This window comes from Oncorhynchus keta, chromosome 15, assembly GCF_023373465.1.
Source record: "Oncorhynchus keta strain PuntledgeMale-10-30-2019 chromosome 15, Oket_V2, whole genome shotgun sequence".
Taxonomy (NCBI): domain Eukaryota; kingdom Metazoa; phylum Chordata; class Actinopteri; order Salmoniformes; family Salmonidae; genus Oncorhynchus; species Oncorhynchus keta.
In genome coordinates, this window is record NC_068435.1 from 39,793,262 (window position 1) to 39,819,695 (window position 26,434).

The 26,434-nt window shown below is 43.0% G+C and overlaps 1 protein-coding gene across 2 annotated transcripts in view; it reads right to left on the reverse strand.

Annotated features, from left to right (window-relative positions):
• LOC118395244 (kelch-like protein 24) overlaps positions 1-26,434 on the reverse strand; it is a 67,069-nt gene that overhangs the window by 32,464 nt on the left and 8,171 nt on the right. For both annotated transcript variants that reach the window (XM_052464014.1, XM_052464013.1), the window contains 2 exons: positions 19,364-19,548; positions 9,874-9,992 (listed from right to left, as the gene is read on the reverse strand). In XM_052464014.1, the coding sequence (XP_052319974.1) occupies positions 9,874-9,992; positions 19,364-19,548 (304 nt within the window). The remainder of the gene's footprint in view (positions 1-9,873; positions 9,993-19,363; positions 19,549-26,434) is intronic.

Genomic DNA, 26,434 nt, shown 5'->3' on the forward strand with positions numbered 1-26,434 from the left:
AATTTCCTCTGCTTGGAGCAACAGTGAAGTGGGAAGGGCAGTACGGATTTCTTCTCTTACATCTGAAAACAGAGTCTGAACATCAGACAGGATGGCATTGTCTCCCTCAATCCGTGAAATGGCTACTGCTATAGGTTTCAGGCTGCTTATCACTCTCTCCCAAAATACATCATCCAGGAGGATCCTCTTGATGGGGCTGTCCATATCGGCAGACTGTGATATGGCCATTTCTTGGAGAGACTCCTTCCCCTCCAGGAGACTTTCAAACATGATGACAACACCACCCCAATGGGTGTTGCTGGGCAGCTTCAATGTGGTGCTCTTATTCTTCTCACTTTGCTTGCTGTGGTAGATTGCTGCTATAACTTCATGACCCTTCACATACCTAATAATTTCCTTGGCTCTCTTGTAGAGTGTATACATTGTTTTCAGTGCCATGATGTCCTTGAGGAGCAGGTTCAATGCATGAGCAGCACAGCCAATGGGTGTGATGTGAGGTTAGGACTCCTCCACTTTAGACCAAGCAGCCGTCATGTTCGCAGCATTGTCTGTCACCAGTGCAAATACCTTCTGTGGTCCTAGGTCATTGATGACTGCCTTCAGCTCATCTGCAATGTAGAGACCGGTGTGTCTGTTGTCTCTTGTGTCTGTGCTCTTGTAGAATACTGGCTGAGGGGTGAAGATGATGTAGTTAATTATTCTTTGCCCACGAACATTCGACCACCCATCAGAGATGATTGCAATACAGTCTGCTTTCTCTATGATTTGCTTGACCTTCATTTGAACTCTGTTGAACTCTGCATCCAGCAAATGAGTAGATAAAGCATCTCTGGTTGGAGGGGTGTATACACAGCTCGAGCAAGACATTCATCAGCATTTCTCTGACTACGTTCCTCCATAAAAAATAACTTCTGATTCCAGGAGGACCATGAGCTGTTGCTATCGATAAGGTGTCTGATTCATCATTTTCACCTCAAATAGAAGTAGAGGGACTTTTGTCAGAGGTTACTTTCTGTGAGCGCTGAGGGAACTTTATGCATTTGGCCAGATGATTCTGCATCTTTGTTGCATTCTTCACATATGATTTGGCACAGTATTCGCAAATGTACACAGCTTTTCCTTCTACATTAGCTGCAGTGAAATGTCTCCACACATCAGATAGTGCCTGTGGCATTTTCCTGTAAAGATTATAAAAAAATAAGTCAAAATAAAAACAAATGATATTCCATGTACAGATAAATATTTAAGCAGTTAGATTAAAACAACTCCTTTGTAAGATACATGTTTTAAAGTGAAACTTGTATGGAAACAGGTGAATTAACACTCCTCAGTTAGCAGGCTCAAGCAAGCTAAAACCCACATGGTACCAAAAACTAACTAGCAGAAATTGTTAACAAGTTAGAAATTACTTAAACAAACTTTGCTGTAGGCTACTATTTACTAGTTATCAAAAAATCATGTCATAAAATATATTCACCCCCACCCCCAGTATTGTAATCAAAACGTACCAGTAAGCAGGACTGTGTAGTAGTGTGGGCTCAATAGCATCTCATTAGTGTGCAAGATCTTGAGAATCGGCTGTACATGTGATGGAAGAGGGCACTGCACATGTGATGGAAGAATGCACTGTGCATGCAGAGGGTTGCAATTCCATTGAATTGGGGATAGTTTAAACAAAATATGTCACAAGACCTAGAATTGCCTTATGTGTATCCCACAACAAAGGTCAGTGTTATAAGCTAACTTTTATGATGAAATTAAGCAAAATTCCCGGGCTTAACCTCCCATGGAAAATTTCTGGAAAAATTTCTGAAATTTACCGGAAGGTTTCTGACCCTTTGCAACCCTACTTGCAATAATAGTGTTTAACATGACTTTAGAATGACTACTGTCGTGGAAAATTGCTAGATTATGTTATAAAGATTATGTTACAATGCTTGTATTATATTATAATAGTTGCTACAATCGACAGAATAGAGTATTGTGTGTGTGTTCCAATGAGGATGGGCCTCTATGAGATAGCATTGACAGAGGAGATTTACGATGTCTTTGAGGAAATAAAGCCTAAAGAGCATTCCAGATAACATGAGGTAATGTTATCGTGCTCTACCGTACCAGGATGAGACAGGTTCCAGTTTGGAGTAGGAGGGGGCCAGACACTGGTCTTTACAATGAGAACTGTTGACACAGCAGTAACTGTCTGGTATGTTTTATAGCTATCTTTCATACAAATCTGAACCTTTGTGAACTGTTCCTAAGATCCTGTTATTTGTCATGTAAGTTGAGAGGGGTGTATCTTGGCTATAAAAGATCTTTGTACTTTTCTGTTGGTACTTTTCAATGGTTCATTAGAGATAGTGCATAATTGAAAGTCAAAAAGGCTATTGCAAAGCTATTATTAAAAATATGTGGTTTAAGTGTAACTCTGACTGGTGTGTGAAGTTTGTAACTCTTTCCTCATTTGGTAAAGCAGAAAAATGCCACCACACTACCTCATCTCTGTACCGCACACATACAATTATTTGTAAGGTCCCTCAGTCGAGCAGTGAATTTCAAACACAGATTCAACCACTGAATTTCAAACACAGATTCAACCACAAAGACCTGGTAAGTTTTCCACTACCTCACAAAGAAGTGCACCTACTGGTAAACGGGTAAAAAAAATACCCCTTTTAGTATGGCGAAGTTGTTAATTACACTTTGGATGGGGTATAAGTACACCCAGACACTTTCGGCGAGGAAGGAAATTGCTCAGGGATTTCACCATGAGGCCAATGGTGGGTTTAATGGCTGTGTTAGGACAGTAGTTACTCCACAATACTAACCTAAATGACAGAGTGAAAAGAAGGAAGCCTGTACAGAATAAAAATAGTCCAAAACATGCATCCTGTCTGCAATAAGCCACTAAAAACTGTCCTGAATACAAAGCATTATGGGGCTGCATCATGTTATGGTATGCTTAGCACCCCGAGATGACATAGCAGTTCAGATGTCTTTTGTCCTCGTCTTGTCGTGTCCTGTATATATATATATTTACAACTTTTTTCACATACATTTTATTTTTATTTTCCATCAACTCATCTTCAAAACACTCTCCTGCAACCCGCCTCACCAATTTATATTTATAAATAAGTATTATTTACCTCAAATCTGTAATCCTTCAAGAAGCTAGCCAGAAGCTAGCCAGAAACGCCAAAAAGCTAGCCAGAAACTAGCCAGAAGCTAGCCAGGAGCTAGCCAGAAGCTAATCAGAAGCTAGTTCAGAAGCTAGTTAGCTTCTTTACTGGCAAATCGTTAGTATTCAGCTAACCACGGTTTGTGGTCATCAGCTATCCTTTAGCTCGAAAATCTATCGCCAGTTTTGTACGGCGCAGCGCGGCTCGGAACGGAACATACCGGACCAATTTTTCTCTCCATGTCCCTGGATTTCAACTGCTCTCTGAACATTCATTCCCGGATCTCACAGCAAGCTAGCTGCTATCCGTGTGTCTATCTGCTTTCGTCGATTCCGGAGCAAACATCAATTACTCCGGAGCTAGCCAGCTCCGTCAATCACTCCTGAGCTCCGTCAATCACTCCTGGGCTGCAGTCACCTATCCGGACCCGTTTTACTGCCTACGCGGAGCCCCACTGGGCCTTCACAACTGGACTGCCGACATTATCTACCCGAAGGAGATCCGGCTGGCTCCTCCGTCGCGACGTTACCTGAACGCCCATCTGCGGCCTGCTAAACGTTAGCTGTCTTACCGGCTGCTCCCAGAATAGACAATCGGACAATTTATTTATTTTTATTATTATTATGTTTCTTCTTGGGCCTCTATAACTATATCTATTGTTTTTATTTTTTTGTTGTTGTGTGATTTGGACTAATCCCCTCTACCACACGGAACCCCACTAATCTACTGACGGAACGCAAGAGGTGGCTAACAACAGACCATCCTATGCTAGTTTGCTACCGATGTCCTGGCTAGCTGTCTAAATCGCCGTGACCCCCAAACCAACCTCTCCACTCACTGGACCCTTTTGATCACTCGACTAAGGATGCCTCTCCTTAATGTCAATATGTCTTGTCCATTGCTGTTCTGGTTAGTGTTTATTGGCTTATTTCACTGTAGAGCCTCTAGTCCTGCTCACTATACCTTATCCAACTTATTAGTTCCACCACCCACACATGCAATGACATCTCCTGGTTTCAATGATGTTTCTAGAGACAATATCTCTCTCTTCATCACTCAATACCTAGGTTTACCTCCACTGTATTCACATCCTACCATACCTTTGTCTGTACATTATACCTTGATGCTATTTTATCGGCCCCAGAAACCTCCTTTTACTCTCTGTTCCAGACGTTCTAGACGACCAATTCTTATTGCTTTTAGCCATACCCTTATTCTTCTCCTCCTATGTTCCTCTGGCGATGTAGAGGTGAATCCAGGCCCTGCAGTGCCTAGCTCCACTCCTATTCCCCAGGCGCTCTCTTTTGATGACTTCTGTAACTGTAATAGCCTTGGTTTCATGCATGTTAACATTAGAAGCCTCCTCCCTAAGTTTGTTCTATTCACTGCTTTAGCACACTCTGCCAACCCGGATGTTCTAGCTGTGTCTGAATCCTGGCTTAGGAAGACCACCAAAAATTCAGAAATTTTAATTCCAAACTACAACATTTTCAGACAAGATAGAACTGCCAAAGGGGGCGGTGTTGCAATCTACTGCAAAGATAGCCTGCAGAGTTCTGTCCTACTATCCAGGTCTGTACCCAAACAATTTGAACTTCTACTTTTAAAAATCCACCTCTCTAAAAACAAGTCTCTCACCGTTGCCGCCTGCTATAGACCACCATCTGCCCCCAGCTGTGCTCTGGACACCATATGTGAACTGATTGCCCCCCATCTATCTTCAGAGCTCGTGCTGCTAGGCGACCTAAACTGGAACATGCTTAACACCCCAGCCATTTTACAATCTAAACTTGATGCCCTCAATCTCACACAAATTATCAATGAACCTACCAGGTACCCCCCCAAAGCCTTTAAACACGGGCACCCTCATAGATATCATCCTAACCAACTTCCCCTCTAAATACACCTCTGCTGTCTTCAACCAAGATCTCAGCGATCACTGCCTCATTGCCTGCATCCGTAATGGGCCAGCAGTCAAACGACCTCCACTCATCACTGTAAAACGCTCCCTGAAACACTTCAGCGAGCAGGCCTTTCTAATCAACCTGGTCGGGGTATCCTGGAAGGATATTGATCTCAACCCCGTCAGTAGAGGATGCCTGGATATTTTTTTTAAATGCCTTCCTAACCATCTTAAATAAACATGCCCCATTCAAGAAATTTAGAACCAGGAACAGATAGCCCTTGGTTCTCCCCAGACCTGACTGCCCTTAACCAACACAAAAACATCCTATGGCGTTCTGCATTAGCATCGAACAGCCCCCGTGATATGCAGCTGTTCAGGGAAGCTAGAAACCGTTATACACAGGCAGTTAGAAAAGCCAAGGCTAGCCTTTTCAAGCAGAAATTTGCTTCCTGCAACACTAACTCAAAAAAGTTCTGGGACACTGTAAAGTCCATGGAGAATAAGAAAACCTCCTCCCAGCTGCCCACTGCACTGAAGATAGGAAACACTGTCACCACTGATAAATCCACCATAATTGAGAATTTCAATAAGCATTTTTCTACGGCTGGCCATGCTTTCCACCTGGCTACTACTACCCCGGTCAACAGCACTGCACTCCCAACAGCAACTCGCCCAAGCCTTCCCCATTTCACCTTCTCCCAAATTCATTCAGCTGATGTTCTGAAAGAGCTGAAAAATCTGGACCCCTACAAACGGGCTAGACAATCTGGACCCTTTCTTTCTAAAAGTATCTGCCGAAATTGTTGCCGCCCCTATTACTAGCCTGTTCAACCTCTCTTTCGTGTCGTCTGAGTTCCCAAAGATTGGAAAGCAGCTGCGGTCATCCCCCTCTTCAAAGGGGGGGACACTCTTGACCCAAACTGCTACAGACCTATATCTATCCTACCATGCCTTTCTAAGGTCTTCGAAAGCCAAGTCAACAAACAGATTACCGACCATTTAGAATCTCACCATACCTTCTCTGCTATGCAATCTGGTTTCAGAGCTGGTCATGGGTGCACCTCAGCCACGCTCAAGGTCCTAAACGATATCTTAACCGCCATCGATAAGAAACATTACTGTGCAGCCGTATTCATTGATCTGGCCAAGGCTTTCGACTCTGTCAACCACCACATCCTCATCGGCAGACTCGACAGCCTTGGTTTCTCAAATGATTGCCTCGCCTGGTTCACCAACTACTTCCCTGATAGAGTTCAGTGTGTCAAATCGGAGGGTCTGCTGTCCGGACCTCTGGCAGTCTCTATGGGGGTGCCACAGGGTTCAATTCTTGGACCGACTCTCTTCTCTGTATACATCAATGAGGTCGCTGTTGCTGCTGGTGAGTCTCTGATCCACCTCTACGCAGACGACACCATTCTGTATACTTCCGGCCCTTCTTTGGACACTGTGTTAACAACCCTCCAGGCAAGCTTCAATGCCATACAACTCTCCTTCCGTGGCCTCCAATTGCTCTTAAATACAAGTAAAACTAAATGCATGCTCTTCAACCGATCGCTACCTGCACCTACCCGCCTGTCCAACATCACTACTCTGGACGGCTCTGACTTAGAATACGTGGACAACTACAAATACTTAGGTGTCTGGTTAGACTGTAAACTCTCCTTCCAGACCCATATCAAACATCTCCAATCCAAAGTTAAATCTAGAATTGGCTTCCTATTTCGCAACAAAGCATCCTTCACTCATGCTGCCAAACATACCCTTGTAAAACTGACCATCCTACCAATCCTCGACTTTGGCGATGTCATTTACAAAATAGCCTCCAATACCCTACTCAACAAATTGGATGCAGTCTATCACATTGCAATCCGTTTTGTCACCAAAGCCCCATATACTACCCACCATTGCGACCTGTACACTCGTTGGCTGGCCCTCGCTTCATACTCGTCGCCAAACCCACTGGCTCCATGTCATCTACAAAACCCTGCTAGGTAAAGTCCCCCTTATCTCAGCTCGCTGGTCACCATAGCATCTCCCACCTGTAGCACACGCTCCAGCAGGTATATCTCTCTAGTCACCCCCAAAACCAATTCTTTCTTTGGCCGCCTCTCCTTCCAGTTCTCTGCTGCCAATGACTGGAACGAACTACAAAAATCTCTGAAACTGGAAACACTTATCTCCATCACTAGCTTTAAGCACCAACTGTCAGAGCATCTTACAGATTACTTCACCCGTACATAGCCCACCTATAATTTAGCCCAAACAACTACCTCTTTCCCAACTGTATTTAATTTATTTATTTATTTTGCTCCTTTGCACCCCATTATTTTTATTTCTACTTTGCACATTCTTCCATTGCAAAACAACCATTCCAGTGTTTTACTTGCTATATTGTATTTACTTTGCCACCATGGCCTTTTTTTGCCTTTACCTCCCTTCTCACCTAATTTGCTCACATTGTATATAGACTTGTTTATACTGTATTATTGACTGTTTGTTTGTTTTACTCCATGTGTAACTCTGTGTCGTTGTATCTGTCGAACTGCTTTGCTTTATCTTGGCCAGGTCGCAATTGTAAATGAGAACTTGTTCTCAACTTGCCTACCTGGTTAAATAAAGGTGAAATAAATAAAAAATAAATGCTTGTCATCGACAAGGACTAAGGAGTTTTTTAGGATAAAAGGAAACGGAATAGAGATAAGCACAGGCTAAATCCTAAATAGAGGAAAAGCTATTTCAGTCTGCTTTCCAACAGACACTAGGAGACATATTCACCTTTCAGCAGGACAACAACACAAGGCCAAATATACATTGTAGTTGCTGACCAAGACGACATTGAATGTCCCTGAGTGGCATAGTTACAGTTTTGACTTACATCGGATTGAAAATCTATGGCAAGAGTTGAGAATCGCTGTCTCGCAAAAAATTTGCAAAACACGTTTTCACTTTGTCATTATGGGGTATTGTGTGTAGAGAGAGAAAAAATATATATAACACAACTAAATGTGGAATCTGTAACACAACTAAATGTGGAACAAGTCAAGGGATATGAATACTTTCTGAAGACACTGTAGATAAACAGGAAGAGAAGTAATGGGTGTCTGATCAAAGATCTGTAAAGGGAGATCACCTGCTTACTTTGTCCAGACCCCTTGGAGTTCTTCACATTTTATTGTGTTACAAAGTGGGATTAACATGGTTTTAATTGTCTTTTTGTCAATAATAATTGTGTCAATAATATACTCAAAGTGGAAGATTAATAAAACATTTCATAACTAAAATATATTTATTGTATAAGTATTCAGGTCCTATGTTTAGGCAAGCCTAAATTAGTTCAGGAGTAAAAATGTGGCTTAACGAATCACATGGACTCAGTCTGTCTGACATGATATTTAAATGACTAACCCTTCCTCTGTCCCAGATACATACAACATCTGTAAGGTCCCTTAGTCAAGTATTGAATTTCAAGCACAGATTCAACTACAAAGAGCAGGGAGCTTTTCAAAAGCCTCCTAAATAAGGGCAGTGATGGGTAACAATCACAAATCAAGACTAGCGTGTACGCTGAGAGTCGGGAAGCAAGTTCAGGGAGTGTATTTAACAAATAAATGTACATATAACAAAACAAGAAACACGGGTGGCGCACAGACATGAACACTGGAACAGAAACAATAACGCCTGGGGAAAGAACCAAAGGGAGTGTCATATGTAGGGAAGGTAATCAGGCAGGCGATAGAGTCCAGGTGAGTCTGATCAGGTGCTGGTACGCGTAACGATGGTGACAGGTGTGCGTAATAATGAGCAGCCTGGTAACCTCGAACACCGGAGAGGTAGTATACCTGACACAGACATTGAATATCTCTTTAATCATGGTCTAGTTAATAATTATGCTGTGTATTATGTATTAAACCACCCAGACACCTCAAAGATACAGTCGTCCCTGAGCTGCAGGAGAGGAATGAAACTGCTCAGGAACGTTACCACGAGGCCAATGGTGATTTTAACCAGCTACGGAGTTCAATGGCTGTGATGGGAGAGAACTTAGGATGGCTCAACAACATTGTGACTTCACAATAATGACTTAAATGACACAATAATGACACAATAATGACTTAAGTGAAAACACAAAATATTCCAAAACATGAATATTGTATGCTACAAGGCAATAAAGCAATACTGCAAAAAACAGGGCAAAGGGATACACAGGCAAAAACCTAGAGCAAAACATGCTTCAGTCTGCTTTACACCAGACACTGAGAGGAATTCACCTTTCAGTAGGACAATAACTTACAACACAAGGCCAAATCTACACTGGAGTTGCTCACCAAGAAGATATTGAATGTTCCTAAGTGGCCAAGTTACAGTTTTTACTTTAATCTGCTTGAAATAGACTTCAGACTTGAGAATGGCTGTCTCGCCATGATCAACAACCAACATGACAGAGCTTGAAGAATTTTGAGAAGAATAATAGGCAAATATTGCACAATCAAGGTGTGTAACGCTCTTAGAAACTTACCCAGAAACACTATATTTTAGTTATTAGTTAATTAGTTAATTTTTATTCATCTTATAAAAAGAAAAACCTATATTTTTTGGTCCACCTTGACGTTAGAGTATTTTGTGTAGATTGTTGACAAAAACTGACAATTCAATCCATTTAAATCCCACCTTGTAACAATAAATTGTGACAATATCCAAGGGGTCTGAATACTTTTGCAAGGCACTGTATATATAATTAGATAAAGACGAAGATGATGAAATAACAGGGTGTTTGAACAGTGATCTGCTTACCTTCCCCAGTAGGACCACCATCTTGTGTCTCCAGCGTCCTTTGTTGAGTGAAGCAACTCGGATCCATAGGTTGAGCTGAGAGTTGTACATCCACACATCTCTGCCGTTGATACGGCCCCCTGGAAAACACACACAACACCGTTAGCCTTGACACTGAGTGACTTACGATGATGTTAGCCCACTGAACTCAAGCCTAGGCATTAACTCTGAGAGCTAGCCAGAGTGTTAGGCAAAGTTACTCAACGCGTGAGTGTAGTTTACCGTTTTTTAGCTAACTTGTCATCGTCTTTGGTTGTTTTCACTAATCTCAAATGTAATTGTATTGACACATAGCAATAGCCAAAAAAACTAAGCCTGTATCTACCCCAAAATAAGCCCTTGGTTCCAATTCAAACCAATTTCATCTAATAAAGACATTTCTTCACAAATAGAATAAGTTGATCTTGAGCAACATCCAAACTGTGAATGGGTTATGTATTTGGGTTGAAATGTCAAGGCCACATTTATTAAGGCACAGCTGACACTAAGTATGGTTACATGCACACAATACATTGTTACTTTTTAGGGGTATGGGACTATTGTATAACCCTCTAATAGTTGTGTCTGTCTGTCATTCAGAACACAAGGTATTGATGACTACCCTATAGGCCCCTATCGGTCTCCAAAAAACAAACAAAGCATATGACAAGAACCAGTTTTATAGACAAAAAAAGCCTCAAATACTTCATGACATTGAACCTACTCATAAGCCTTTCAAACCAGGTCCGTTCTCACAGGAAGCAAGTGTTGGTCACATACTCCTAATCATGAGATCGTAGAGAGGAACAAACTAAAAATACCCCTTAGGAAATGTCAAGGAGAGGGGCATCAAGAAAAGAATGGCACTGGAGTGAATAGCAACCGTTTTACGGGCTCATGACAAATTGCGCTATTTTGTCATGTTTGCGCTGATCTGAACTTTTTTTGTACATAATGTTTCCTCCATTTCCTATGATTGAAAACAGCTTCTGGCATTAATACAAATTAACTATCGCGGATTACAAAGGGGAACCCAGCCACGAGCTTCCCTGTGACGCGAGCCTACAAGATGAGCTAAATGCCTTCTATGCTCGCCAAGTAACCAACACTGAACCATGCATGAGAGCACCAGATGTTCCGGACAACTGTGTAATCCTGCTCTCCGTAGCCGAAGTTAACATTCACAAGGCCGCAGGGCCAGGTGAATTACCAGGACGCGTACTCAGCGCATGCGCGGACCAGCCTGACATTTTAAACCTCTCCCTGACCCAGTCTGTAATACCTACTTGTTTCAAGCGGACCACCATAGCCCCTGTGCCCAACATCGCCAAGGTAACCTGTCTTAATCAAATGGCTACCCAGACTATTTGCATTGACTGACCTTTTTTTGCACTGGCTCTATACATACTCACTGGACTCTACCCACAAACTCACACATACTACACTGACACACACACTACTCTGTTCATTATCTATCCTGATTGCCTAGTCACTTTTACCCCTACCTACATGTATATACACTATATGTACAAAACTATGTGTACACCCCTTCCAATTTATGGATTTGGCTATTTCAGCAACACCCATTACTGACAGGTATATACAATTGAGCACACAGCCATGCAATCTCCATAGACAATCATTGGCAGTAGAATGGCCTTACTGAAGAGCTCAGTAACATTCAACGTGGCACCGTCATAGGATGCCACCTTTCCAACAAGTCAGTTTGTCAAGTTTCTGCCCTGCTAGAACTACCCACGTCAACTATAAGTGCTGTTATTGTGAAGTGGAAACGTCTAGGGGCAACAACGGCTCAGCTGTGAAGTGGTAGGCCAAACAAGCTCACAGAGGACTGCCGAGTGCTGAAGCACGTAGCGTGTAAAAATGGTCTGTCCGAGGATGCAACATTCACTAACGAATTCCAAACTACCTCAGGAATTAACGTAACAATAACTGTTTGTCGGGAGCTTCATCAAATACGTCAAATAGGGGAGAGGTGTTGTGCCATGAGGTGTTGTGCCATGAGGTGTTGTGCCATGAGGTGTTGTGCCATGAGGTGTTGTGCCATGAGGTGTTGTGCCATGAGTGTTGTGCCATGAGGTGTTGTGCCATGAGGTGTTGTGCCATGGGGTGTTGAACATGGGGTGTTGTGCCATGGGGTGTTGTGCCATGGGGTGTTGTGCCATGAGGTGTTGTAAAAATGGTGTTGTGCCATGAGGTGTTGTGCCATGAGGTGTTGTGCCATGAGGTGTTGTGCCATGGGGTGTTGTGCCATGAGGTGTTGTGCCATGGGGTGTTGTGCCATGAGGTGTTGTGCCATGGGGTGTTGTGCCATGGGGTGTTGTGCCATGAGGTGTTGTGCCATGAGGTGTTGTGCCATGAGGTGTTGTGCCATGAGGTGTTGTGCCATGAGGTGTTGTGCCATGAGGTGTTGTGCCATGAGGTGTTGTGCCATGAGGTGTTGTGCCATGAGGTGTTGTGCCATGAGGTGTTGCTCTTACATGGTTTTTACGGGTTTTTTAAAGCCAGGTTTGCTGTTCACTTGAGCAATCCGAGGTGAAAGGTAGTTCCATGCAATCAGTCTCTCCTTTAGTTTTAGCCAAGAGAGACCGGCATGCATACTGTTGATATTATCCCTCCGATTACAGTGAAGAACACGTTTTTCTAGGTCCTTCTTTGCAGCACCTGAGCATATGACTGGGCAGTAATCAAGATAAGATCAAACTTGGCACTTGCAGGACTTGTTTTGTGGAGTGGGGTGCCAAAAAAGCAGAGCATCTCTTTACCACGGACAGACCTCTCCCCATCTTTTTAACCATTTAATCAATGTGTTTTTACTATGAAAGTTTTTGTATCCAACGTAACACCAAGTCATTTAGTCTCCTCAACATGCTCAACAGCCACATTATTCACTATCAGATTTAGTGGAGGTTTAGAACTTAGGGAAAACTTGTACCAAATACAATGCTTTTAGTTTTAGAGATGTTCAGGATTAGTTTATTACTGACCATCCATTCTAAAACTTTTTGTTTATGGTTGCAGTGATTTCACTAGACGTGGTTGCTTACGTGTATAATGTTGAATCATTAGCATACATAGACACACAGGCTTCTGTGATATGGCAGAGTTTGAAAGTCAATAATATCAAAAGCAGCACTAAAATCTATCAATACAGCTCCCACAATCTTATTGTTATTCTTTTCTTTCAACCATTCATCAATCATTTGTGTCAGTCCCGTCATTTATGTTGTTATCAAGCATGCTGAAAGTCAATCAAATGTATTTATAAAGCCCTTCTTACATCAGCTGATGTCACAAAGTGCGGTACAGAAACCCAGTGTCGTGTCTTTGGCTATGCCGGATTAAGTGATACGACATGCTATCCTATAAAATCCTTTCTCCGTAATTAATATTACCTGATTGAGCTAATCATGAAAATGTCATTAACTAGAGGCACCACAAAATAAAATGTATAGAGCTGTTATCTTCCGAATAAACTCTTAAAGACCTAGTAATATTTACATCAATAGCAGTCAATATTAATCGTCACCTTAATTCAGTCTCATCTGAAAGTTGTAAATTCTTGTAAACCTTCACGAACCCTGGCTAACAAGTTGAATCAGCAATACAAAATTGGGTTAAATATTTATTTACTAAATACTTAACTAATCACACAGAATTACATAAACACAGAATTAATTATACCTTGATTACAAATTAAGTCATAAAGGCAATTGTCCCTAGCGGGCGGAACAGATATGACAGTTGGTCAAAAGAAAAGGGGCTGGGTTTGAGTGAAAGAAGGTCGAAGCTGTGCTATTGTAAATACAGTATGTTATGCATTCTAAATTACCGCCCATTTGGAAAAGGAATATGCAATGAATATTTACTCTGAGCTGCGCTTCGGTAGGTTGGTGGTAGATGGAAGGCCGTGTTGCCCAACCGAGACCTTTGAAGAATGTCTCTGGTGGTAAATTGAATACGTTGTAGTAACGTCGTTGTGTGGTAGACGGAATACTCTGTCTGTTCTTTCCTAGCCTACGTTTGCAGCTGCTGTTGCTAACTCAACGGCTAGGAGGTATCACTTCTGTAGTGAAAAAGAGTTCAAAGTTCATACCATTCGCAACCAAAGCTCACGCTGAGGTTGGCTTCGTTCTGTAGTTATTATCTGAACCATTCTGACATCGGACCGTTGTCCTCACATCCTCGGAACAGAAGGTTACATTTTCGTCAAGGCTTTATATAGTGGAGCGAAAAGGGTGTGTTTGAAAAGTTGTATAACCCATGTCTCTTCACAGGGGCGGGCCACTGAGAGCCACGCAGAGCCCTAACCTTATGTAAGCCCAAATCTCTCATTTGGAAGCTAAAATTACATTTAATCTCGTCACCAATAATTTTATATTCAAACATTTAAATTGAACAACAATTCCATGTGAATCCGATAACTCTGATGTGTAGACTTTCCACTGTAGAGTTTATATCATCCTATCATTGTCTCAGATGACAACCGAACTGACATAATTTTCAGTAAGTAGTACCGCATGTTCAATTTTTATTTTTTTATTTTACCTTTATTTAACCAGGCAAGTCCGTTAAGAACATATTCTTATTTTTAATGACGGCCTGGGAACAGTGCCTGTTCAGGGGCAGAACGACAGATTTGTACCTTGTCAGCTCGGGGGTTTGAACTCGCAACGTTCCGGTTACTAGTCCAACGCTCTAACCACTAGGCTACGCTGGTGGTTAGGTTAGATTACCAGAATATAGTTCATTTCCCCCCACCTTCTGATGTTCCCAGATTCTCTATGTTAACCAAGGGGTTTTCAAATGTCACATCAGTAGGGTAGAGAGAGGAACAAGGGGGTAAGAGGTATTTATGACTGTCATAAACTTACCCCCAGGCCAACGTCATGACACCAGCCTAAAATCCCAGACAGCAAGCAATGCAGGTAAAGTATGTTATTAATTTGTTTACAGATAAATAGCAATTAATTAGTTTTTTCCCCAAAGTTTTCTAAGAATCAGCAACAAGCCTATTGGTTGGCTGTTAGAACCAGTAAAGGGTGCTTTACCATTCTTGGGTGGTGGCATGACTTTGTCTTCCCTCCAGATCTGAGGACAAAAACATTCATCCATATCCAGATGAGAGATATGACAAATAGGAGTGGGGATATAGTCTGCTACCATCCTCAGTAGCTTTCCATCTAAGTTGTCAATACCAGGTGGTTTCTCATTATTGATGGACAACAATAATTTGTCCACCTCACCCACACTAACTTTACAAAACTCTAAATGACAAGCAAAAATGTTCCCATTCCCGTATCTTCTGTAGATGTATTGCTAATGCTGTATCATCAAAGGAATTATCTAAGTGGGTCTCAGAGAGGGCTTATACAGTTAAAGTCGGAAGTTTACATACACTAAGGTTGGAGTCATTAAAACTAATCTTTCAACCACTTTACACATTTCTTGTTGACAAACTATAGTTTTGGCAAGTTGGTTAGGACATCTACTCTGTGCATGACACAAGTAATTTTTCCAACAATTGTTTACAGACAGATTATTTCACTGTATCATAATTCCAGTGGGTCAGAAGTTTACATGCAATAAGTTGACTGTGCCTTCAAACAACTTGTGGGAAGCATGTGGAAGGCTACCCAAAACATTTGACCCAAGTTAAACAATTTAAAGGCAATCCTACCAAATACTAATTGAGTTTATATCAAACTAGGAATGTGATGAAAGAAATAAAAGCTGAAAGAAATAATTCTCTCTACTATTATTCTGACATTTCACATTTTTAAATAAAGTGGTGATCCTTACTGACCTAAGACAGGGATTTTTTATTAGGATTAAATGTTAGTAATTGTGAAAAACGGAGTTTAAATGTATTTGGCTAAGGTGTATGGAAACTTCCGTCTTCAACTGCATATGAATGTTATCTGTTGTTAGGAAGTTATTGATTTCATTAACCATATTTCTAAGGCTACATATATATATATATATATATATATATGGGCTATTTTTAGCCCTTTCCCGGGTAACTTATCAGAGATAGACATAATATAAGAATAAATAAATAAAAAAGCATGAAAATAACTTTGTTCGGCCAATAAAGTCAGTCAATCAGGCACTTGTGAGTGTCAGTTGGTGCACAGTGTGTGTGTGTGTGTGTGTGTGTGTGTGTGCGTGCGTGCGTGCGTGCGTGCGTCTGTGCGTGCGTGCGTGCGTGCGTGTGTGTGTGTGTGATGTAGCCCTCTCACTTCTCCCAGATTTTTGGGAGGGAGGGTTGACAATTGCCCTGCTGTAGCAAATCCCCACTGTCTCTGGCCGTTATTTTTTGCCTCTGGCACACAGCTTACGAGTAGTCCTTGTTGAGGAAGATGTTGGTTCCTCTCAAGTTCTTGGCTCTCTTCAGAGCAGCCATCTTATCCTTGAACCTTAGGAACTTGACCACTATTGGCCTGTGTCTGTCACCTGGGCTGGTTACAGTTTTTCCAGTCCCGTGGGCCGGTTACAGGTTTTCCAGTCCCGTGGGCCGGTTACAGGTTTTCCAGTCCTGTGGGCCGGTTACAGGTTTTCCAGTCCCGTGGGCCGGTTACAGGTTTTCCAGTCCCGTGGGCCGGTTACAGGTTTTCCAGTCCCGTGGGCCGGTTACAGGTTTTCCAGTCCCGTGGGCGTGCTCCACCTCAATCTTCCTATGATCCATCTGCAGCTTTTCTGTGATAATATTTCTCAATTGCACCTCAGACTCTGTCCAGTTCACATGTAGAGACTCTGGTATGCCATCCACAACAATATTATTCCATCTGGAATAGATCATCTGTTTTCCCAGTCATTGTTAATAATGATTAACAGACTTTGCTGATGTAATCTCTCACAGACTTACAGTTTGTTGTCATCTTGCTGCAAGCCTCTTTCAGGACATCCACCTCTTCCTGGTAGAACTACAAACTGTTGTTAAGGTACTGGACATCTCTGGTCAGATCGTCCATTCTTTTGTTAGTTGAATGGACAATTATTTGGATAAAGCTCTTGAAGCTATTTTCCTGTTGCTGTGACAACTGCTTTTAGACATATTTTTGTTGATTTAAAAGATCACGCACCTGTGATAGAGAAACACTGTCCTCTTCATTAGCTTTTGACAGCATGGTAGCAACGTTGGCTACTGCTCGTACTCCATGCAGCTCAAGCCAGGACAGGTCGCAGGGCAGATGGACAACAGCAGTGATTTAAACAGCCACAAGCCCAGAACAATCCGCAGTCCCACCCACAAGGGTTAACCATATCGCGGGCTGTGTTCAAGCTTTCAAGGAAGCCAAGCCAGATTGATAGCAGCTATGCTAGCAGACCAAGCAGCTTCAGATAAACGTGGCTAACTGTCGACTTTTCATACAGTATACATTCATATAATCTGGGAGAATACAGCCAAATTCAGCTAAGAAATGTTATATTCCTATCATACAAAACATGGTTGGTTTGGTTAATGTGCTCAAATGGCCACCCAAATGTCCCACTGACACCAGCTCAAGTATGGATTCCCACAATGGTGAGTGGAGAGGTGAACCGTTTGGTCATATTGATCATTGATAGTGAGTGTTGTGAGCTCAAGTATGCAGTCACTGTGGGAAAGACAGTCATGGCCAGGGTCATGTTTAGGGTTGATGCTGTGTGTGATGCTGATTCTGAGCCACATTCCCCTGTTCTTCCACACATGTCATTGCTAATGTTGCTAACTGTCGACAGTTGATACTGCATACATCTTCCTATCATACAAAACATGTCACTCAGGAGTCCAATAAAATGAACCGTTGATCTTGATCATGTGGCATGACGATTACATAAAAGTTCACCTCAGGATTCCCTTAGAGGAGAGTTGACAGGCAAACTATTGGTCAGATATTGTGGTCATTGACAGTGAGTGTTGTGAGCTGAATTATGCGGTCAGTGTGGGAAAGACAGTCACGTCCAGGGTTAAGGTCGCAGTCAGTGACAGTAACGGTCCAGACAGACTGGAGGGTTCCATGCTCGTCTCATTCTGATCCTATTTCAGACGGGGCTTTAGTGCAGCTGTACTGCTGCAGTGACACCCTCCAGAGAATGTGAGAGAGCCAGAGAGGGAAGGAGAGAGGGGGACAGAGGGAGAGAGAGAAACAGAAAGAGAGAGAGAGATTGATAGCTCACACGTGAGGACTTGGCACAAGTAGAGTACAAGACAAATAAAATGTACTCTTTCCCTCATGGGCAGACTGTGAACCTCTCTCTCTCTTTTTTCATTCTTTGTCTCTTTTCTCCCTGTACTTTGGCAGATTTGTTGTTTTAGCATGTTTGTTATCTGAGGCTAATTAATTGCTTTTGAGCGAAAACAATCCCAATTAGCACCAATGCTATGATGTAAATCCCACAATGTACATTAAACCCAATACAACCTTTGTCAAAGTTGGATAGATTTATATGTTTCTGTGATGATGGTTCTTTATTAGCCTATAGTTTCAGATCAGTTTGCAGCCAACTCCTCTAATGTGTTAGCTGTCATGACAAAATATATGTTTAAATGTTTGTTTACAGCTAATTCGAGCGAAAGCCTGGGGTATGGTATTTCAATAGAACCCATGCTGTTTTCATTAGGGAGTGTAGATGACGTTATTATACCGCTGCCCTGTTCAATTTGGGTCCAGTGAGGCTTTAAAAAGGGTATTTTGTGCCAAACTTGGCAGCACACTTCTCCCAGCATTAATCAGCCCGGTCAAAAGGCTATAAACACTCTGGGTAGAAGTTGCCCACTGACACAGATCTAGGATCAGCTAACCTTCCCTAAACACTAACCTCAACCATTAGATGAAACATTTTAAACTGACCATAGATCAAACTGTAGAAGCGACTTTATCCTTGAAAGCTATAAAGAGCAAAGAGCCATGTGACCCTGGCTCTTGGCCAATGGGAAGAGATGCATGAGCTGGCCAATAAGGGCCTCCCTGGGCACCACGCCTGCAGAGTGTGTCCAGATGCTGCTCTTACATTTTCTTCTTTTTAAAACGGGCTGGAGTATAACAAATACGTGGCAAACGGCCATCACATTACTCCCTTTCCTTTACTCCACAGTGAGGGACCACAAAGCTGAGGTACTCTTAAGGCTGCGTATTAATAGGCTTTAATAGAGTTCTTCCCTTAATAGAGCTATAGTCTCCTTTCCTCCAATAGTGTTAAGTGGTTCCTTTCCTCGTCTCGTTTATTTTCAAGACAACTGATTAAGTGACAGCTATATGGTACAGACTTAACCAGTCTTTCTAGTTAAACAATGAAAGAGGGTTAATACTAATTTACCAATTGGAATTGGTAACTCCCATGAGTACTTCCTGATCTCTGTCATGACATAACCTATTCATTTTTTAAATAATCAATATGAGATTCTTCCATGACTAATCCGTGTTGATCTCTCCTTAGGGTGGCAAGCAAAGGGTGAGGAGCTCACCTGAGACCAGGATGTCGTTGCGGAGGGCACAGACGGCGTACTCTGACTTGGTGAACTCTGGGAGCTTGGCCAGGGACTTCCACTCTCCTGTCACAGGGTCGTAACACTCTGTGTAAGGCAGGTTGAACCCCCCGACCCTCTCACAGCCCCCCACCACCACGATCACCTCTGAGAAGCCTGTTGACCTGCAGAGAGAGAGAGAATAAGAATAGGAGAGGGGAAGAAAAGGTCACAATACAGGTGAGGTGGGGCAGTAATAAAACAACAGCACAGTGACAAGACACAACAAAATAACAAATAAACAAAACACTAGTTGCTGTGGAGAAATAAGTCAACACAGAAACACTACACAGAGCAACAATACACAACACAGCACCACTCCAGATGAACATACACAATACAGGTAATTAGAGGTCGACGATAAATCGGAATGGCCGATTAATTAGGGCCGATTTTAAGTTTTCATAACAATCGGAAATTGGCGCAGATTTGCCGATTTAAAAAAATATAGATTTTTTTTTAACCTTTATTTAACTAGGCAAGTCAGTTAAGAACACATTCTTATTTTCAATGACGGCCTAGGAACGGTGGGTTAACTGCCTCGTTCAGGGGCAGAACGACAGATTTTCACCTTGTCAGCTCGGGGGTTCCAATTTTGCAACCTTACAGTTAAACTAGTCCAACGCAATATGACCTGCCTCTCTCTTGTTACACTCCACAAGTAAGCCAAGGTAAGTTGCTAGCTAGCATTAAACTTATCTTAGAAAAAACAATCAATCATAATCACTAGTTAACTACACATGGTTGATGATATTACTAGATATTATCTAGTGTGTCCTGCGTTGCATATAATTTGACTGAGCATACAAGCATACAAGTATCTAAGTATCTGACTGAGCGGTGGTAGGCAGAAGCAGGCACGTAAACATTCATTCAAACAGCACTTTCGTGCGTTTTGCCAGCAGCTCTTTGTTGTGCATCAAGCATTGTTTATGACTTCAAGCCTATCAACTCCCGAGGCTGGTGTAACCGAAGTGAAATAGCTAGCTAGTTAGCGCGCTAATAGCGTTTCAAACGTCACTCTCTCTGAGCCTTCCAGTAGTTGTTCCCCTTGCTCTGCATGGGTAACGTTGCTTCGATGGTGGCTGTTGTCGTTGTGTTGCTGGTTCGAGCCCAGGGAGGAGCGAGGAGAGGGACGGAAGCTATACTGTTACACTGGCAATATTAAAGTGCACATCCAATAGTCAAAGGTTAATGAAATACAAATGGTATAGAGGGAAATAGTCCTATAATAACTACAACCTAAAACTTCTTACCTGGGAAAATTGAAGACTCATGTTAAAAGGAACCAACAGCTTTCATTTGTTCTCAGGTTCTGAGCAAGGAACTGAAATGTTAGCTTTCTTACATAGCACATATTGCAATTTTACTTTCTTCTCCCACACTTTGTTTTGGCATTATTTACTTGAGGCTAAATTGATTTTATTGATGTATTATATTAAGTTAAAATAAGTGTTCATTCAGTATTGTTGTAATTGTCATTATTACAAATAAATAAATAAAAATCGGCCGAATAATCGGTATCGGCTTTCTTGGCCCTCCAATAAATCAAATCAAATCAAATTTTATTTGTCACATACACATGGTTAGCAGATGTTAAATGCGAGTGTAGCGAAATGCTTGTGCTTCTAGTTCCGACAATGCAGTGATAACCAACAAGTAATCTAACTAACAATTCCAAAACTACTGTCTTATACACAGTGTAAGGGGATAAGGAATATGTACATAAGGATATATGAATGAGTGATGGTACAGAGCAGCATACAGTAGATGGTATCGAGTACAGTATATACATATGAGATGAGTGTGTAGACAAAGTAAACAAAGTGGCATGTTAAAGTGGCTAGTGATACATGTGTTACATAAGGATGCAGTCGATGATGTAGAGTACAGTATATACATATGCATATGAGATGAATAATGTAGGGTAAGTAACATTATATAAGGTAGCATTGTTTAAAGTGGCTAGTGATATATTTACATAATTCCCATCAATTCCCATTATTAAAATGGCTGGAGTTGGGTCAGTGTCAATGACAGTGTGTTGGCAGCAGCCACTCACTGTTAGTGGTGGCTGTTTAACAGTCTGATGGTCTTGAGATAGAAGCTGTTTTTCAGTCTCTCGGTCCCAGCTTTGATGCACCTGTACTGACCTCGCCTTCTGGATGATAGCGGGGTGAACAGGCAGTGGTTCGGGTGGTTGATGTCCTTGATGATCTTTATGGCCTTCCTGTAACAACGGGTGGTGTAGGTGTCCTGGAGGGCAGGTAGTTTGCCCCCGGTGATGCGTTGTGCAGTCCTCACTACCCTCTGGAGAGCCTTACGGTTGAGGGCGGAGCAGTTGCCGTACCAGGCGGTGATACAGCCCGCCAGGATGCTCTCGATTGTGCATCTGTAGAAGTTTGTGAGTGCTTTTGGTGACAAGCCGAATTTCTTCAGCCTCCTGAGGTTGAATAGGCGCTGCTGCGCCTTCTTCACGACGCTGTCAGTGTGAGTGGACCAATTCAGTTTGTCTGTGATGTGTATGCCGAGGAACTTAAAACTAGCTACCCTCTCCACTACTGTTCCATCGATGTGGATAGGGGGTGTTCCCTCTGCTGTTTCCTGAAGTCCACAATCATCTCCTTAGTTTTGTTGACGTTGAGTGTGAGGTTATTTTCCTGACACCACACTCCGAGGGCCCTCACCTCCTCCCTGTAGGCCGTCTCGTCGTTGTTGGTAATCAAGCCTACCACTGTTGTGTCGTCCGCAAACTTGATGATTGAGTTGGAGGCGTGCGTGGCCACGCAGTCGTGGGTGAACAGGGAGTACAGGAGAGGGCTCAGAACGCACCCTTGTGGGGCCCCCGTGTTGAGGATCAGCGGGGAGGAGATGTTGTTGCCTACCCTCACCACCTGGGGGCGGCCCGTCAGGAAGTCCAGTACCCAGTTGCACAGGGCGGGGTCGAGACCCAGGGTCTCGAGCTTGATGACGAGCTTGGAGGGTACTATGGTGTTGAATGCCGAGCTGTAGTCGATGAACAGCATTCTCACATAGGTATTCCTCTTGTCCAGGTGGGTTAGGGCAGTGTGCAGTGTGGTTGAGATTGCATCGTCTGTGGACCTATTTGGGCGGTAAGCAAATTGGAGTGGGTCTAGGGTGTCAGGTAGGGTGGAGGTGATATGGTCCTTGACTAGTCTCTCAAAGCACTTCATGATGACGGAAGTGAGTGCTACGGGCGGTAGTCGTTTAGCTCAGTTACCTTAGCTTTCTTGGGAACAGGAACAATGGTGGCCCTCTTGAAGCATGTGGGAACAGCAGACTGGTATAGGGATTGATTGAATATGTCCGTAAACACACCGGCCAGCTGGTCTGCGCATGCTCTGAGGGCGCGGCTGGGGATGCCGTCTGGGCCTGCAGCCTTGCGAGGGTTAACACGTTTAAATGTCTTACTCACCTCGGCTGCAGTGAAGGAGAGACCGCATGTTTCCGTTGCAGGCCGTGTCAGTGGCACTGTATTGTCCTCAAAGCGGGCAAAAAGTTATTTAGTCTGCCTGGGAGCAAGACATCCTGGTCCGTGACTGGGCTGGATTTCATCTTGTAGTCCGTGATTGACTGTAGACCCTGCCACATGCCTCTTGTGTCTGAGCCGTTGAATTGAGATTCCACTTTGTCTCTGTACTGACGCTTAGCTTGTTTAATAGCCTTGCGGAGGGAATAGCTGCACTGTTTGTATTCAGTCATGTTGCCAGACACCTTGCCCTGATTAAAAGCAGTGGTTCGCGCTTTCAGTTTCACGCGAATGCTGCCATCAATCCACGGTTTCTGGTTAGGGAATGTTTTTATCGTTGCTATGGGAACGACATCTTCGACGCACGTTCTAATGAACTCGCACACCGAATCAGCGTATTCGTCAATATTCCCATCTGACGCAATACGAAACATGTCCCAGTCCACGTGATGGAAGCAGTCTTGGAGTGTAGAGTCAGCTTGGTCTGACCAGCGTTGGACAGACCTCAGCGTGGGAGCCTCTTGTTTTAATTTCTGCCTGTAGGCAGGGATCAGCAAAATGGAGTCGTGGTCAGCTTTTCCGAAAGGGGGCGGGGCAGGGCCTTATATGCGTCGCGGAAGTTAGAGTAACAATGATCCAAGGTTTTACCACCCCTGGTTGCGCAATCGATATGCTGATAAAATTTAGGGAGTCTTGTTTTCAGATTGGCTTTGTTAAAATCCCCAGCTACAATGAATGCAGCCTCCGGATAAATGTTTTCCAGTTTGCAAAGAGTTAAATAAAGTTCGTTCAGAGCCATCGATGTGTCTGCTTGGGGGGCATATATACGGCTGTGATTATAATCGAAGAGAATTCTCTTGGAAGATAATGCGGTCTACATTTGATTGTGAGGAATTCTAAATCAGGTGAACAGAAGGATTTGAGTTCCTGTATGTTTCCTTCATCACACCATGTCCCGTTAGTCATGAGGCATACGCCCCCGCCACTCTTCTTACCAGAGAGATGTTTGTTTCTGTCCGCGCGATGCGTGGAGAAACCCGTTGGCTGCACCGCCCTGGATAGCGTCTTCCCAGTAAGCCATGTTTCCGTAAAGCAGAGAACGTTGCAGTCTCTGATGTCCCTCTGGAATGCCACCCTTGCTCGGATTTCATCAACCTTGTTGTCGAGAGACTGGACATTGGCAAGAAGAATACTGGGAAGTGGTGCGCGATGTGCCCTTTTTCGGAGTCTGACCAGAACACCGCCGCGTTTCCCTCTTTTTCGTAGTCGTTTCCTTGGGTCGCTGCAAGCGATCCATTCCGTTGTCCTGTTTGTAAGGCAGAACACAGGATCCGCGTCGCGGAAAACATATTCTTGGTCGTACTGATGGTGAGTTGACGCTGATCTTATATTCAGTAGTTCTTCTCGACTGTATGTAATGAAACCTAAGATGACCTGGGGTACTAATGTAAGAAATAACACGTAGCGAGGCGGCCATCTCAGTCGGCGCCGGAAGTCTGAATAATCGGTATTGGTATCGGCGTTGAAAAATCATAATCGGTCGACCTCTACAGGTAATAGTGGAAAAATGAGACAGCAACAAGACACAACCCAGCAACAGCACAATACAGGCGAGTCAGTTTTGATTCATGACTAAAGTGAAAGAGAGAAGGCAGTATGCTGCACAGCTTTAGATTGGTAATTCACAACGTGTAATGTGTAATACTTTCCATGATTGTATTTGTCTGCCTGGCAAAATGCAGTCTTCTTAAGAACAGAATTGGCCTTTTAAAGGCTCTACTCCACTGAATATCAATGACCTCAATAATACATCCAAATGCTTCCCAATCGGGCCTGTTTGGAAAGTGTATGCCTGGGCTATAGCATGATCCCCTTCAACTCCACGATACTGTCAAAGAAACATTCATCTTTATAATTAAACTTCAAAACATCCCCACCTGGATGAAATGCTAAGCTAACTCGAAATCAAACTCAATGACATGCTAGTTAACAACGTGTTTTGTGCACTTTTGCCTATATTAGTCTATATTGTCCTACATTCCCCACCTGTCTGGTAAAGATTAGCTCAGGTCAGACACATGTATGTGAGAGATCAATAGAGGGCAGTCAGACCCCCAGAGTTTCCCCATGGGGACCATTTTGGGGTTTGGAGGGTGGAGAATGGAGATGGCATGCATCTGTTGGCAGGAGCTGAAACTCATGGCCCCCGAGGCTACACACACAGACAAAGACAAACATACAGGAGGCTCTATGTCTGGTCTGTTGTGATCTGCCTGGATACTGACACGGTACGCCTGAGAGAGACACGTCACCTCCCGGCTATCTAACTGACACCCAGAGTCAAATAATACTTAACAACTCCATAGACAAGAGAACAGCAGTGTTTAAACCAGTGGCGTCTAAACAGCAGATACTGTATGTATTTAGGTTGCTTTTCAAGAGCAATGGAAAATGATATGGGTGAACTCAGAGGCACACACATTCACATGAACCTATCTACAGTATATTGTACACAAACACACAACATTACAATAAACATGTATGTGACACACTGCTTCACTTCTGCTATTAAAACAAGATCCAACGCACATGTGGTTCAGGCTACGAATGCTTGCAACCTACCTATTCTGTCAGCAAACCGGAATGTGGATGGCTTTCCACCTCATGACACATTTCCATTTCAAAATGGGACTACAGAACAAACTAAATGAGTCTCTGTCTGCACAATAACACACAAGCAAAGGGTTATGAGTTCATGTGAGGGAGAAAACAGTGAACAGCGAGCACTGACATTCTACCTCACCCTTCTCTCGGTCTCATCTCTCTCTCTCTCCCTCACAGAAGAAAAGGTGGGTGGTTATTTGACCGAACTAAGAGTAAAGCTAAGATAAACGGCAGGTGTTTTCGTTTGCAAACAGACATTTCTAATACTTTGGGATCCGAGTTAATCTCCGTAAAATGAGTGTCAGATAAGTGACAAGCCAAGAGGAAATAGAAATGACCCATAATCTGCTTTCCAGCTCTCTGGCGAGGAAGAAGATAGATCTGGAACTGTACCATACACAGTCACAACACTTCCTGTTTCAGCATATATGCCAAATAACAAATAAACTAAACACTAGACGCTGTGGAGAAATACAACAACACAGAAACACTACACAGAGCAACAACAATGTCACTTTACCCCGACCTACATGTACATATGACATCCATTACCTCAACTACCTTGTAGGTGGTCCTTCTGTAGCTCAGTTGGTAGAGCATGGCGCTTGTAACGCCAGGGTAGTGGGTTTAATTCCCAGGACCACCCATACGTAGAATGTATGCACACATGACTGTAAGTCGCTTTGGATAAAAGCGTCTGCTAAATGGCATATATTATTTATATTATATTATATTATTATCCCTGCACAGTGACTTGGTGCCGGTATTCCTTGTATATAGCCTCGTTAGTGTTATTTTATTGTGATACTATTTCCTTTTCTTTGGTGGTAGTTTCTAACTATGCATTGTTGGGAAAG